The sequence below is a fragment of the Pectinophora gossypiella genome, chromosome 10 (genome assembly GCF_024362695.1).
Source record: "Pectinophora gossypiella chromosome 10, ilPecGoss1.1, whole genome shotgun sequence".
Taxonomy (NCBI): Eukaryota; Metazoa; Arthropoda; class Insecta; order Lepidoptera; family Gelechiidae; genus Pectinophora; species Pectinophora gossypiella.
Genome location: NC_065413.1, coordinates 3,441,908 through 3,457,409, shown reverse-complemented (window position 1 = coordinate 3,457,409; position 15,502 = coordinate 3,441,908). Strand labels below are relative to the sequence as shown.

The 15,502-nt window shown below is 39.5% G+C and overlaps 2 protein-coding genes across 2 annotated transcripts; one reads left to right on the top strand and one right to left on the bottom strand.

Moving 5' to 3' along the window:
- The first annotated feature begins 543 nt into the window (after positions 1 to 543).
- LOC126370250 (polycomb protein EED) lies at positions 544 to 15,073 on the top strand. The gene is made up of 8 exons (XM_050015067.1): positions 544 to 710; positions 890 to 1,029; positions 2,790 to 2,961; positions 6,759 to 6,917; positions 7,381 to 7,761; positions 8,554 to 8,706; positions 9,551 to 9,667; positions 12,455 to 15,073. The coding sequence occupies exons 1-8, from the start codon at positions 687 to 689 to the stop codon at positions 12,545 to 12,547; spliced, it is 1,239 nt and encodes a 412-aa protein (XP_049871024.1). The 5' UTR covers positions 544 to 686; the 3' UTR covers positions 12,548 to 15,073.
- Positions 4,528 to 6,096, bottom strand: LOC126370278 (caspase-1-like). Its single transcript, XM_050015106.1, has one exon. It carries the CDS (start codon positions 5,400 to 5,402, stop codon positions 4,548 to 4,550), a length of 855 nt encoding a protein of 284 aa, XP_049871063.1. The 5' UTR covers positions 5,403 to 6,096; the 3' UTR covers positions 4,528 to 4,547.
- Positions 15,074 to 15,502: the final 429 nt, after the last annotated feature.

The following is a 15,502-nucleotide window of genomic DNA, read 5'->3' as shown; positions in this document are numbered from 1 at the left end:
TATTTACCTATCAGTATTAAGAATTTAGGTATTTCTGTCTTATAAAATAGATATGTAACTAAGGCTGTGATTAGATTTTAATTAACAATAATTATTTTGTTTTGGTTCCTATAATTAGTTATGAATTTATGATTATGAGAAATAAAGTAATTGCGTGAAATACTACCGTATTTTTATTAAACACATTTAATAAAGTATTTATTCTCCATAACCATTAGAGTAACAGTATCACACACAAAAACTTGTAGTTTTGTATTTGTTTTTGTATATACCCAGTTGGTTGGTGACACGACACGACTGAGCTTTTGGAAGCACTAGTAGGCAGTTTATTATTATTATTTTTTTAATTTTTAGGCCTGGTTACAAAGACCTTTAGGCCATTGTGCTCACTGATTTCATTACACACCCACTGTAGCGATTCATCTTCGCTATTACTTTTCCAAAGCATAAATGCGCTGTAAACGAAGCATATATGATTTTTCTTTCTAGCAACAATAATGACGCCATTTTGTATATTCTCCCGCGAAAAATTAAACGTTTGACGTTTGGGACGCTGGTGTGTCAGCTGATTTATTTAGTTAGAGCGGTTTTTCATAAGAAAATTAGGTAAAATTACTATAAATTATATGAACACTGTAGTATAGTTGGATTATTTAGTGTTACGGTGTCTAAAGGAAGAAAATAACATGAACTTTTCGGATAATGAAGCCGTAAGTAAGCTCTTTCTTGTCGCTTCTTTTGTCTTGATTTCGCGACTTTGAATTCACATTGAATTTGTTTTGGGGCTACGTATCGATTTATACGTAAATGAAGTATACAATATGCAAGCCTTACATTTAGTTATTACGTATATTGTGACTTTACAAAGTGAGGTTATGTGTGCTCCCAGGACGACACATCGAGTGTAGATAGTACATCAAATACTGACAACACATCTCGAAGTGAGACTCCAACAAACTCCCGCGTAAAGAAACGAAGGCGTGGTAAGAAGAAAACTACGAAACAAGTAAAGCCGCCTTATAAATTCAAGTAAGTCTTTCTTTATTTGCATATATGTTACAAAACAACCCTATAGCATCAAAACAATTAGTTACTTTCGTTTATAGCTAACAGCGTCTGCTTAAAACATGATACCAATCGATCTGACTAGTCACATAGCATAATATAACAAATATGTTATTGCACACACAAGAATACAAGATATACAAACAATAGATAAATCAAGAGTACAATAAGCAGCCTTATTGTTAAGTAGAAATCTCATCCAGGCAACCTTTGGGTAGAGGACATATACACACACATAGGTATCTATCTACCTACCATAATTGGGTTGTGTACTAAGTTCAACAAAAATTAACAAAAATCAAAAATCATTTATTTCAGACATGATGGTCAATACTACATTAATTAAATACACACTTAAAAAAAATATAAATAAAATAAAATTAAATTAAAACCAAAATTAAAATACAATGAAATTAAAATTACGAAATTACTAGTAGTTTTTGTTTGTCAGTAAATGCATCATACAACAGTGGCGCATGTACTGACAGTCAAACCTACTCGCAAACACTCTCAGGACGCTGCTGGGGCTGGCCCCCACCCTGTGCACCAGTGATCTGCTGCGTTTCCTCATGATGGTGTAGAAGCAGTCCATCCTTGCATCCGCAAACATCCCTGATGCGCAATTCTGATTACTAAATAAAGACAGATCTAAGATTAACGAAAAACATTTTCTTTTTCAACTTATTTATAAATTTTAATCAAGAAAAACGTATTAATAAATCTGACATTTTAACACGTTTTTCTATGATGACTAGTTAGAAACTAGCCTTTTACTCAATAGTTAAAAATATAAGTAATTAGATATAAATAAAACTTTTATTATACAAACAGAATATTTCTTTTGTGATTGCTAGTCAACTTTACATAATTACTGATAACTTATCAATACATATTGGCATTATAAATATACTGCATCCACCAGTCTGAAGACAACCTTGTAAGTTCATAGTTATTGATTATCAAAGATTACAAATCTCTTTATAAACAACATAATAGAGAATTATTATGTTGAACTAGCTGCTTTAAATATGGTGGTTAAAACTATAATTTGTTTTATTTTATTGTTTTTGCTGTTATAAAATATTTTTTCTTATTTTTATTCTGAAACATCTAAAAACTAAGATCATACCAAAGAGAAATTGCAAGAAGTAAGCATTATAGGAATCATGAATTAATTCTATGTAATAGTGTTTGACAGTTGTAAAATTAGGAACAAACTCACACTTTTTTTATACAATTTATATTATATAATAATACACACCCATTATTGCCAAGACTATGAAGGATAATTTTACGAAAACACATAAAAAATATGGTTTACATCAAAATAAAAATATTATTAATATTTCCTCTATTGTGTTGTGTTGTGGTTTGAACCCTGGTGTCAGGGTTATTATTGACCTGCCAAAGGTCCCTGACATGGCTCATGTTACAACTATGTACTTACATCAGTTAGTAGTGATTAGGTCCAACAACTTAACATGCATTCTGAAGCACAGATCTAACTATCGGACATTCTAGTGCTCAGCCTGTAATGTCCTAACCAAAATAGGGATCAGAAAGAGACTTTTGTGAAATGTCCCTACCAGGAATCAAACCTGGAACCTCTACATCGTGAGCCCAACACTGATCCACTGGACCATGGAGGCTGTAATACATGGAATTGAATAGAATAGACGTTTATAGAACTACCACTTTACATTTTATTATTTTTAATATTACAGTTGTAGTGCAAAAGAAGACCATGGACAGCCGCTGTTTGGTTGCCAGTTCAACCACCACATTGCTGAGGGGGAGCCGCAGATATTCGCTGTGGTCGGCAGCAACCGTGTCTCCATATACGAGTGCCCCGAGTCCGGCGGCTTCAAATTCCTTCAGTGCTATGCTGACCCTGATGTGAGTTGTATTGTCTTTTTATACATATACAGTCATGAGCAATATAATGTACCCACTTTAAGACTGTCGCACTAATATATTTGACATTTAGTGAGACTTACAGTTCAATTTGTCAAAAAGTAAATGTGCCATGGTACCAAAGTGTATAGTATACATATTAATGCTCGTGACCGTACACTTACGCCTCTAAAGTTGCCTGTCCACCGGAACTTAGTGACCAAATGAGAGAGAAACAGAGAAATATTAACCAATACAGCTCTACATAGAATGGAGCTGACTGAGTCACCTTTATGCAGATTCTGTTTAAAGGAGGATGAGACGCCATTGCACCTGCTGTGCAGCTGTGAGGCTCTCACACACATATAAAATAACAATTCAACATTTAACAGAGAGGGTAGTAATTAATCATTGTTAAGCGGTACGTTGGCGCAGTGGTTAACGCGCACGGTCTGCGATTGTTGAAGTAAAGCAACTTTCATAGGATGGGTGACCACAAAAAAAAAGTTTTCATCTCGCGCTCCTCCGTGCTTCGGAAGGCACGTTAAGCCGTTGGTCCCGGCTGCATTAGCAGTCGTTAATAACCATCAATCCGCACTGGGCCCGCGTGGTGGTTTAAGGCCCGATCTCCCTATTCATCCATAGGGAAGCCCCGTGCCCCAGCAGTGGGGACGTTAATGGGCTGGTGATGATAAAGCGGTACGGATGCACCGTAGCAGTACCTATTGGCAGGCACGGGCGAGTGCAAGCGAGATATAAGATTAGCTAATAGCTTTGCAACGACGCGGTACAGTGGATGCAATCGCCTGTCCTTTACATTGAAATATGTTTATAATGTTGTTGACGTACTTCCGGCCAAGTAGTTAATGCCATCTGCGGCAAATCTACAAGAAGTCACGTCAAAAAAAAAATGTTGACGTACAGGTTCAATTCAATTCAATTTCAAAATATCTTTATTGGCATAATTAATATACATAGTACAATACCAGTGTAAATAAAATTAAGGTCCTAGTAGTACTATACAAAGAAAGTTAACATCGTTTAATGAGTACGTACACTCTTCAAAAACTTTTAGCCGGGATCATATTTATTAGTGGAAATAGAAGGACGTACAGGTTGCTCCCCTTTTATAGAGTGTTTTTATTTTAGAATTAAATGTTACAGTGCCAAATTGTTAGTTTGAGAAACATATTTTTCTTACAAGTGTGCATTGCAAACCCTTTGATTGACAGGGGAGTCTTGTACTCAACAATGGAATGTGTGTTCTTGTCTAATGTTCTTTGTAAATAATGAGAATAATGATGGTTATTATTGAGAGAAAAAAGAATGGGTGATGGTGATTGAGCTTATAGATTATTAAAAAGAAGAAAAGTGAAATGAATTATATCACTAATATAATATTTATTTATTTAAGAGATAAAGATTTATTTATTTACAACATAGGTTTATTAAAAACAATTGACAAGACATTTTCGTAGAAAAACATAAAACTTTTTTGTCATTCACTTAAGATTTGCCTCAGATGGCATTCACTATCACTTTCTCTTTAAAAATGTAAAAAAAATAAAAAATGCATCACCATTCCTTATTTAAAACTTGAGAAACTTCGTCAAAGTAAACGTAGTTTCAGGCATTTGACGCTTGTTGTGAGTGGCAGTTTTCCCGGGTGTATTTGTCGCGTAACCATATGCAACTTCCCTCTGCACCAGGGTTATCAAGTGTAGAATATCCAGATGTGGGTACTTCATGATTGCTTTACAGAGTTCCTGTATCATCCATGATCCGCGACAGTCACGGTACGAGAGGTAATCCTCCACTGTAGACCTAATGATGAGAAAGTCGGCATGTGACGGAATGGTGAACACTTTATCCTTCTTAGCACCGTCGATGCCGATCTTGTTTCCATCATCTAAGCTCCTGCCGCGACAAGCCTGGATAAAGAACAGCTTGGGCTTGCCAGCCAATGTAGGGTGACTCTCGAATAGCTTCAGCACGTCGCTAAACGGGTAGGTTGTGTCATATGCGCATAGGTCACCGCCACACAAGCCATGTGTCAGAATAGCCACGCAGAAGCAGGACGCTTTGCTGTAGTTGGTTGCACGAATTCTACAAAACGTATCCCAAATTACGGACCGTTTCTTGTTGTGGAATTCCTCGATTTTGAATCCGAGCTTGTCGAATGTGATTTTTAGTTTCTTCACGTCTTCGTCGGTGCCTGTGCGCTTCTCCGGAGGCTTGCGGTAATAAGACGTTGATTCCGGATCAAACTCTTCGTGGTTGAATATAAAGAGGTACTTCTCTCCAGTCATGTCGTAATATAAACTTTCAGGATCGAACTTCACTTTATCTTTTGATGCGTCTTCGGGATGTTTGCCTTTGTCCGGCAATTGGCTAGTATTAGCCACGTTTAAATTAAACGGGTTGATATCAGAGAACGTTTCCATGTCTACGATACCAGAAACGCGGCGGGAAATACAGAATATATCAAAATGTTACAAATATTAACAACACAACTGCAGCCGCGAAAGGCAACACTGAAATAATCTACAATAAGCGATAAACCGCTTCAGATACCGGAAGATAAGTGAAAAGCAGATAACTGATATGACTGCTAAGGCGTGTTTCCTGTTTGACAACGGACAAAGGGTTAGGGCGCTCGTTATCTCTATTGGGGTAGGCAGGATCGCAATTTAACCTGTGACCTTTGTAAGGAAGATTGAAATATATAAAGGTATGCGACCAGACGCTATATACGGGTTATTACAAATTAGTTGTACAAGTCGACCTTCGGCCTGTCGGCTGAAAGATAAGTCGAACCTCCGAATGAGTCATACGCTTGGTAGATAAAAAGCACTATTTATTTATCCTTATTAGTTATTCAGTCTTTAACAAGCACTCGAGAGTTTCATATCACAGATTATACCATATACTGAGAATGATAAAGTGGTGTTGTATTACAGTGTACTTTAGTGGAGTGAAACCAGGATGACAGGTTCCGAAAGTTTGTTCTCTTCCTCTTCTTTATTATACTCAACAATCACAGGGCTCCGTAGTCCGTATGAATCGCAGGTTATCGCTCGGTCACAGGTTAAATAATAGTTACCTCGGTATTCGCTCCGAAGTTACTTCTTCGGTGGTTCAAACTGAACTGAGCAGGCGCCGCGCGCGATGCTACTGAGCTGTCGATCGCAGAAATACTTTCGGATTTATTCTAGACCTTATATCCCAGTAAATAAGGTCCATTCTGTCATGTCGCTCAGCTGTGACGCAATACGCTTAATTATTACGCCACACTTTTTTTATGCAGTAAAGTATTATTATTATTTTGGCCGATGACCTTACACCTGACATTATGTTGTCCAGCCGGGTCTGCATGATAACCGCGCCGAATTATATTGAGCGCTTCGACCAATAAACGATACGAATGCTATCTACGTAGATGGACGTCAAACGGCTATTGGTCGAAGGCCTCAATATAATTCGCGCCTACTGTATACTATAAGACTTATACTATACGTACATTACAGGATACTTTGCGACGGAAAATGCCACTTGATATCAAACTCAGAATCATGGTTTGAATTATCCCCCTCAGTATTCGTTACGGTGTCACTAGCACCCTGTATCACACATCACATCACTAAGTTAAGAGCCACGCTCTTGTCGGTGTAGCATTCTCCATGCTACTTTTAGGGAAAAATAGGGCAGTTTTTTCCCTCTTGCCTTCTGCCCCGAGACCCTGTAACACTGTATATGTATAGATATTTATTTTTTATTCGTAAACGTCACTTACTTGGCAGGTGGACGAAACATTCTACACGTGCGCGTGGTCGTACGAGGAGGAGACGAACCTCCCCCTGCTAGCGGTGGCCGGGTCCCGCGGCATCGTCCGCATCTTCCACCCCGCCTCGCAGACCTGCATCAAGCACTACATCGGACACGGGCACGCCATCAACGAGGTCTGATCACAAATTCAAATTCAAAAAATGTCTTTATTCAGTAGGTAACCGACATGGCATAAGAAAACCAGATATGCTCAAAAGTGACAGCTAACATTTCAAGGTTAGCCCAGCTGACGTCAGACGTCAGACCCGGCGTTGCCAGTTCGTAAAAATAAACTACCCACGACCAATGTTTTTAATTTACTTTGCAATGCAATTTTGAACTTTTATTAAACAATTTACTTAGTTTTAATGATTTTTATATATGTAATAGAAATTAATTAAATGCATTAGTCAGTAATTTTCAATAATAAAATTTCCGTCCTTGGAATTTTGGAGATAACACGGTAACACAGTGGTACCACTTTTGTCATCAAACGGCTAGCAATGGCGGCTTTTCGTAGGATTGAGCGTACCTGATTTTCTTATACCACGCCATGACTGTTATATATGAAGTGTTGTTCTGTATTCTACGGTACAGGTGAAGTTCCACCCGCGCGACCCCAACCTCCTGCTCTCAGCCAGCAAGGACCACGCCCTCAGGCTATGGAACATCATGACCGACGTCTGCATCGCCATCTTCGGAGGCGTCGAAGGACACAGAGACGAGGTCTTAAGCGCCGATTTTGACCTAAAAGGGGAAAGAATCATGTCCTGTGGAATGGATCATTCCTTGAAATTATGGAGATTGGATAAACCCTCAATGAATGAGGCCATCAAGCAAAGTTACAACTTCAACCCACACAGGGCGCTGAGGCCGTTCAACTCGCTCAAGGAGCATTTTCCAGATTTTTCCACGAGAGATATTCACAGGAATTACGTGGATTGTGTCCGATGGATGGGTGATCTCATTTTGTCTAAGGTATAGCATCTTTTCCATAGCTTAGAATAAATGTGCTTCAATAACAATAGTTCAAAACAATCTTTTGAAACCCTCGCAAATAACTGTGGAACGCGCTACCCAGGGTAACTTGGGAATGTGTCACGGTGGGAAGTTCTAAAAGGAACTTGAAGGATTATTATTTGTGTCTTGCTTGAGTTGCATTAGTCGTCTCTATATGTATAAATACATACTTATTTCGGTATATGTGATTGTATATATGTCATCATCTCCCTAGCATTATCCCGTTTTTTTTTTACAAGATCCGCTTACCTAACCTCAAGAATTGACAGGTCCGAATTTTTTACAGAAGCGACTGCCTGTCTGACCTCCCAACCCGCGAAGGGAAAACCAGCCCAGTAGGGTAAAGGGTAGGGTAGTTAGGTCACATACCTCCGAAAATGCACTTTTCGGGAATGTGGGTTTCCTTACGATGTTTTCCTTCACCGCTGAACACGTCATAATCATTTATGAAATCAATTCGACAATCATTGGTTTAGGCTTGTGCTGGATTCGAACTTGCGACCTCAAAGTGAGAGGCAAGCGTTCTACCAACTGGGCTACCACGACTTATGTATATAAACATATTGAAATTATATATTTATAGAATACAATTTATTTAAATTTGGGTTGGTTGTACGTCCTTGGAATGTTGGAGATACCAATTTAATGGTAACACTTACGCCATCAAGGGCTAGCAATGGCGGCTTGCTTGTATGGTCCTTGCGTCTGTTTTATTGTATTAATTAATTAATAACTTCGTTTCTTCCGCAGTCGTGCGAGAACGCGATAATCTGCTGGAAGCCAGGCCGGTTGGAGGACTCGGAGCTTCGTCCCGGGGACAGTTCCGTGACTATCGTGCACCGCTTCGACTACAAGGAGTGCGAGATCTGGTTCATCCGCTTCGCTGTCGACTACAGCCAGCGGGTAACTTTAAACATACATACATAAACTCACGCATATTTCCCACCGGTGTAAGGACAGACAGTGGAATTACATTTGCTTCGATCCTGACACACTTCTGGTGCTTCCTTCACATTCATCAATCGTTTCATACACGCACACCGGTTCGGACTAGATCGTACTGAACTTTTTTTTAAAGATTCAAGCAACCTTACCTTTTTAGGATTACGAAAGCGGTATACAAAGCGAAGAATGGTAGGGCTGGCAGAGGCAGACCTAGAAGGACGTACATTGACCTAATTGGAGATGTCCTTAGAAAAGGTTTAGTACGATCTACTCTGAGCCTACGTGCGTGTATGAAACGATCGATAAATGCGGAGGAAGCAAGAGAAGTGTGTCAAGATCGGAGCAATTGGAATTCCATAGTGTCTGTAGTGGGACCCAGACCTACGGGGTATAACGTGGAACCCTTGCCTAGGAATAAGGGTGAAGACCTCAACGGTTGCAGAGGCGAAGATGGGAGCCATCGGTACGGCAATGCAGGACGGAAGGGGCAAGTCATAGGGACTGTAACCTGGAACCTGACAGAGGGCAGCAGTAACTGTCAGTACTATTCAGTGGCGGATGACAGGAGTCCTAGTATGGCTTTGTAATAGATTACTCTGGGTGCCATCCCACTTGCGTCAGACAGAGTACTGCGGGGCGGATGTAAACAAACGCAAACATTTCGCACATCGCTGGTGTGTTAATTATGATTGGAGCATAAATCTAATTTTTTTAATCAATTTCAAAAAAGAGGTTATAATTATAATTTCGACCCGTGCGCATGTAATGAATGCTGTTAATTAACGTAATACATTGGTTGCAGGTGATAGCGCTAGGCAACCAGTGCGGCAAGACCATGGTGTGGGAGCTGGGCAGCGTGGCGGGCGGCTCGCGCGTGTCGCAGCTCGTGCACCCGCGCTGCGGGGCCGCCGTCAGGCAGGTACGCACGCCGCAGCTCACAGTCGTCACACCATTGTCGTGACTCAATAAGCACCTACACAGAATGGAGCTGACCGAGTCTCCTTTATGCAGATTCTGCTTAGGGGAAGATGAGACGCCACTACTTTTGCTGTGCAGCTGTGAGGCTCTCATACATAGTAGAAGACGTACACTCGATGGCCACATAATGGACCCCCAGGTAGTCATGGAGCTTTCTCCCAAAAAGACGTTGGATCTCTTCGAACGGATCGGTCTAGAGGAGGAGTTTTAAATGTAGGGATTTAGGTCACAATAGATCTGACAAGGTCGCAGTGATCTCGCGGGCTGTTTTTCAGTTCGGCTCTCACAATTTTCAAATAGTAATAATTAACGTGCCAGCATTATTCTGGCCATAGATGCGGCCATCAGCTCGCAACAACAAACACTTCAAAACCCTTATATCGACCAACTTTTAGCACTTATTTCAAATTAATCGCCCAAAGCCACCGTCCCATGTCTCAGCTGACGCCAATTTTTGTTTTGATTTATTTACGTAAGAGTGAGAGCCACGTTTATTGATAACGTCACCGTTTCGTATTCTCGTACTAGTTTTGTAGTCTCATAAATTAACCGTTTAGACGTTTTGAAAAAAGTATCCCATTTGAACACATAATAACAGGTTCTTACCGCGTTTAAAATAGCATATCCCTATTTTAAACGCGGTAAGAACCCGTTATTATGTGTTTTAATTATGATAATAACCGCGTAAACTTAAAACAAAGTATCCCATTTGACTAAGTTGTTAACGTCAAAAAGCTTCCTGCCGCGATTGGTAACTTGCGCGCTGAAGAGTAGATGCGAAAAATACCTACACTTTTTCCCTTTTAAACTTAATTTAATTACCCACATCACAAAACATATTACTCAATAAAACTTTCATTTTCGCCAAGCGAAAAATCTCGTAAATTTATCATCGACAGTTTACAATTTCATCCAACGTCAGCATTGTGGGACTGTGTCTGTTCTCGCCTTAAGCTTTCACTGGCGTTTGCGTGACTGTAGCGATAACGAAGTAAGCACGCGACGTACGTACCAATGTCGCTTTAGGTTCTGCCCTCGCTACAGTAGCGTAACTAGGTGGTCAAGGGCCTTGGGGCTTAGCCAAGATGCATTAGCTTTGACGTTAAAGAGTGTTCTTCGAACATCGGAAGTGATACCATTACCGTGAACGCCAAAATATAACTTTTTTGGAAATGTCCAATTTATGTCTGTAACTAAAGTTGGTAATGCTTAGTAACGTTTATAACCCGTTCGAATCAACCCGTGGGAGACAATATGATTCGCGCAGGTTACACGTCAGCGTTAAATAAATGCGAATGCCACATCGAAGCAATTCATCTAAAAAAGTACTCTCTGGGATATGAACATTTGAGACTCTGTCTTAACTAAGCATCTTTACACCCAATAGTACTGTTATACATTTCTGGGGGGACAAAAACCCACAATAAAGGAATTCATCTAAAAAAGTCATATTTCAGTTTGACATTTGCAAATAAAAGTTCGCAATGCCAACAAATGTCACATCATCATCATCTCCATAGCATTATCATGTTTTTGACAGGGTCCGCTTACCTAATCTGACAATTTGACAGGTCCGGTTTTTACAGAAGCGACTGCCTGTCTGACCTTCTAACCCGCGAAGGGATAACCAGCCCAATACAGGTTAGGTCACATACCTCCGAAAATGCATTTCTCGGGAATGTGGGTCTCCTCACGATGTTTTCCTTCACCGCTGAGTACATGATAATAATTTGTGATCCAAACATGAATTCTAAAACAAATTCGACAATCATTGGTTTAGGCCTATGCTGGATTCGAACCTGCGACCTCAAAGTTAGAAGCAAGCGTTCTACCAACTGGGCTACCACGGTTTCCAATGCCAACAAATGTCAAATAGCTATATTGCTTTTTTGACGACTTTAAAAATGAAGGAGGTGATTAGATGAATTCCTTCAATGTGGTGTTTAGCCCTCTTCTGTTACCAGTTAACCACTGGGACTTTTTGTTAAATATTTGTCCTACTCCAAGGCCCCAAATCTGTTTCGTCCCGTCCCTGTGCTACGCTACCATAAGTGCCTCGCAACACAACTCAAACCTTGCAATATTTATTTACATAAATCATACACTTATTATTGTGCTCGAGCTTTGCTTAAGCGTGGCTCGAAACGACGAGGCAATAGCGATAAACGCGTATTTTTAGCCTTAAATTATGAAACAATTTCAGGGTTTGTGAAAGAAAGTGGCTCTTTTTTTTAATTTACTTGATATACTTACTTAATATTCAAAAGGCGAGGACTGGAGTTTACGGTTTTGAAATAGACTCTGGGCGCTATCCCACTCGCGTCAGACAGAGTATTGCGGAGTGGAAGGCAAGAGGCAAACCACTGCCCTATTTTTCCCTAAAAAAAACTTTTGTGGTAAGTTTCCTCCGGGAATCGAACCCGGAACTTCTGGATCGTGAGCCCAACGTTCAACCACTGAACTCGTCCATCCGTAAATCGTCCATAACTGGAGAGCGGGCGTGTTTACACATTTTATATTTTCTTGTAGTCTACTGGCCTGAATGGTTTCATGAGACTGGATCAGTCTACTCCGAACAAAAAATGAAGGGGTAAATTGATCCTAAAATTTTGTAGGCAATACAATTTTTTTTTTAAATTGTAAACTTATCCATATTGAGTGGACGACTTGCCATCTAACCCGCAGTGGGACGTATATAGGCTATTTATGTTATGTACATTGTCCACAGGTAACATTGTCACGCAACGGCAAGGTACTTCTGACGTGCTGCGACGACGGAACCATCTGGCGCTGGGACCGCGTCGCCAACACCAGCATTTAACTACCATCATATGATAAGGAATAATACCACGTATACATAGAACCATGGTATAAGCAAACCAGTAGGCTCTGCACGGCAACCACGCCGAGCGCGGCGCGAATTATATCGAGGCCTTAGACTAATAGCCGTTTGACGGTAGATAGCATTTATATCGCTCAATATAATACGCGCCGCGCGGTTGTCACACTGACCCGGCTGGTATGCTCAAAACTGACAGCTAGCATTTCAAGGTTACCCCAGCTGACGTCATTCCACCCTGTGTTGCCATTTCTTAAAAAACAAATTTACCCACGTCCAATGTTTTTAATTTACTTTAGGACATTTTGAACTTGTAGTAAAAGATTTACGTACAGTATTTATGATTTTTATATAGTGACAAATAATAGTGATTAAATACATTAGTCAGTAATTCACTTAATTTTCAATAATAAACTTCACTCCCACGAATGTTGGAGATACCAATTTAATGGTAACACTACGTCATCAAGGGCTTGTCATAAGATTGAGCATACCTGGTCTTCTTATACCAATGCGTAGAACGGCAACTCTCCGCTCCTAGGTTTACCTCAACCCCTCGGTCTTACTTTAGTCTTCAATCGTATGGGCGTCAGACGTCACACACACAGATGCGCGTGTACGATAACGTCAATGTGTAGTGTCTGTGTAAAACGAGTTATTTTATATGAAGTGTCCGGGGTGTGCTTCTATGAAGATTTATTAAGCTGATAAAGGATAACAGCGGATGAAAGATAATAGGATCGGAAAGAAAGCAGTATAATAAGATGAAGGTTGCGATGAATGTCTGACTACCCCAATTGGGAGATAGCCGTGAGCTTATAGGCCTGGCAGAGAAAAACATAGAAGGACGTACATTGACTAAATTGGAGGTGTCGTTGGAAAAGGTCTAGACCAATCTACTCTGCACCGGTGTGCGTGTATGAAACGATTGATGAATGTGGAGGAAACAAGAGAAGTATGTCAGGATCGAAGCAAATAGAATTCCATTATCTCTGCATACCACGTTGGGAAATAGGCGTGAGATTATGTATGTATTTATTAAGCTCGGTACAACGCTTGTGCTTAAAGTAGTACCACGCTACGATGGCCGTTTCCTTTTAACATATTAAATTACAATAATTTGTTGTCATTGTGTATAAAATTATATTGCTACCTATAATGATTCCCTTATTTTGATCATAATAATAATGGGTGGAAGATGTAATTGTGCCTGCGTGTAATAAAGAGGGTCATCATACATAAACAGCCTTTATACGTCCCACTGCTGGGCACAGGCCTCATTTATACCCAAAATACAAAGGATTTATATCAGTCATCCATGAAATTAGAAGGTTAAACGAAGAAAAATATATACAGCGCCATCTATATTGTTTTTGAGGAACGTAGCCTGGATAGTCCCTCATTTTACTAATTATAATTGAGGACCACATATACAGTCGTCAGTATCAGAGACAGCAAAAATTGCCATTGTAAAATATTACTAAAAAATAAATTTGTTGGCAACCCTACAAATTTGCATTGGGTTGCCAACAATAAAAAGTAAACCAAAGTAGTAGTAGTTCAATGTAGTTATTAAATTCGGAACGTGATAAACTTTTTTTACAGCAGCCATCATAGCGTGCCGCTACTTAAGTTCGTCATGCGACTGTACCTCTGGACTACCCCATAGGGAACGTAGTCGTTAGCTTATATTATTATAATAGGAAGGTTTACGTCACTGCCTGTAGACATAATAAATTGTAAAGCTGCCTTATTTGGCAATTGCGACAAGACTAAATCTTAGCTTAAGTCACCAGCCGTAACAGAGGACTTGATGAACAAATGGGCAAAACCCTTTTTCCAAACGCGTTGTCTGGAGCATATTCCATTAAGTTTGAAGGTATACATTGGCCCCGATTCTTGCCGACACCCGTCATCTTCTTAACCGCCGAAAAGGAAAGGGACGGGTTATCGATGGGCATAACATTTATGGAACACACGTCAATTTTAGGCAGAAACTACAATTAAAATTTTGGCCAATAACCCATCAAAATTAAGTTGACAGTGCTCGTGCAATGGGTTGCACAACAGCGAGCCTATTTTATTCGTCGCGTTATTCATTCATTTTAAAATTAACAATTGTCAATCATCCGTCCCTATCCTTTTCAGCGGATAAGAAAATGACGGGTATATCTTAAAATAAAATTAAAGAGGTTTCTGCAGGAATCGAGGCCATTATACGACTATATTCGCTTAAATCACAATAAAATTAAGAAGTTTGTTAGCAATAATAAATATGACGATAACTTATCACTATTTCGTACGATTTTAGAATACGAAAATGTGTTGTTTTTACAATTGCGACTTAAAAATGTAAATGATTGAGGAAATGGTAAAATAATTTACATAATAATGTCTCATACAAGACTTCAGACAATTTTGTCTTTAAAATTTAAGCTAAACTATGTACTGGCATGAATGATTTATTTTAAACTAAAAAACAAGACTGGCTTTAGTCAAATTTTAAAAGAGTGTTTCATTTGTTAATCCAGTGTTATCCAGTGAAATCATTTGACCAAACTTGTTTTTTTTTTAAGTAGTATCTGATGTAAAATGCAGCGGTGTAGCAATTTCTAGACATTTTTTTACCTGGATCCATTCTCCACACAATGGGGTCTATTGTCTTACTCCTGGATTAAAAGTATCCGCAGCCACCTCGCAACAACAAACACTTCAGAACCCAGATTTGCAGCAAATCTATAATAAGTCACGTCAAAAAAACCCTTACTCCTGTCTCCATCCAGTTATGTGTATTGAGTGCCAAAAACAAAGTCAATACGAACTTTCTATCGTATTGAGTTTGTTTTTGTAGCAATGTTGTTCCACCATACACTTGTGGTCGAATTCGACACTGCGGCTCACATATATCACACGTTGGTTAAGCTTGGTGAGGTGAGG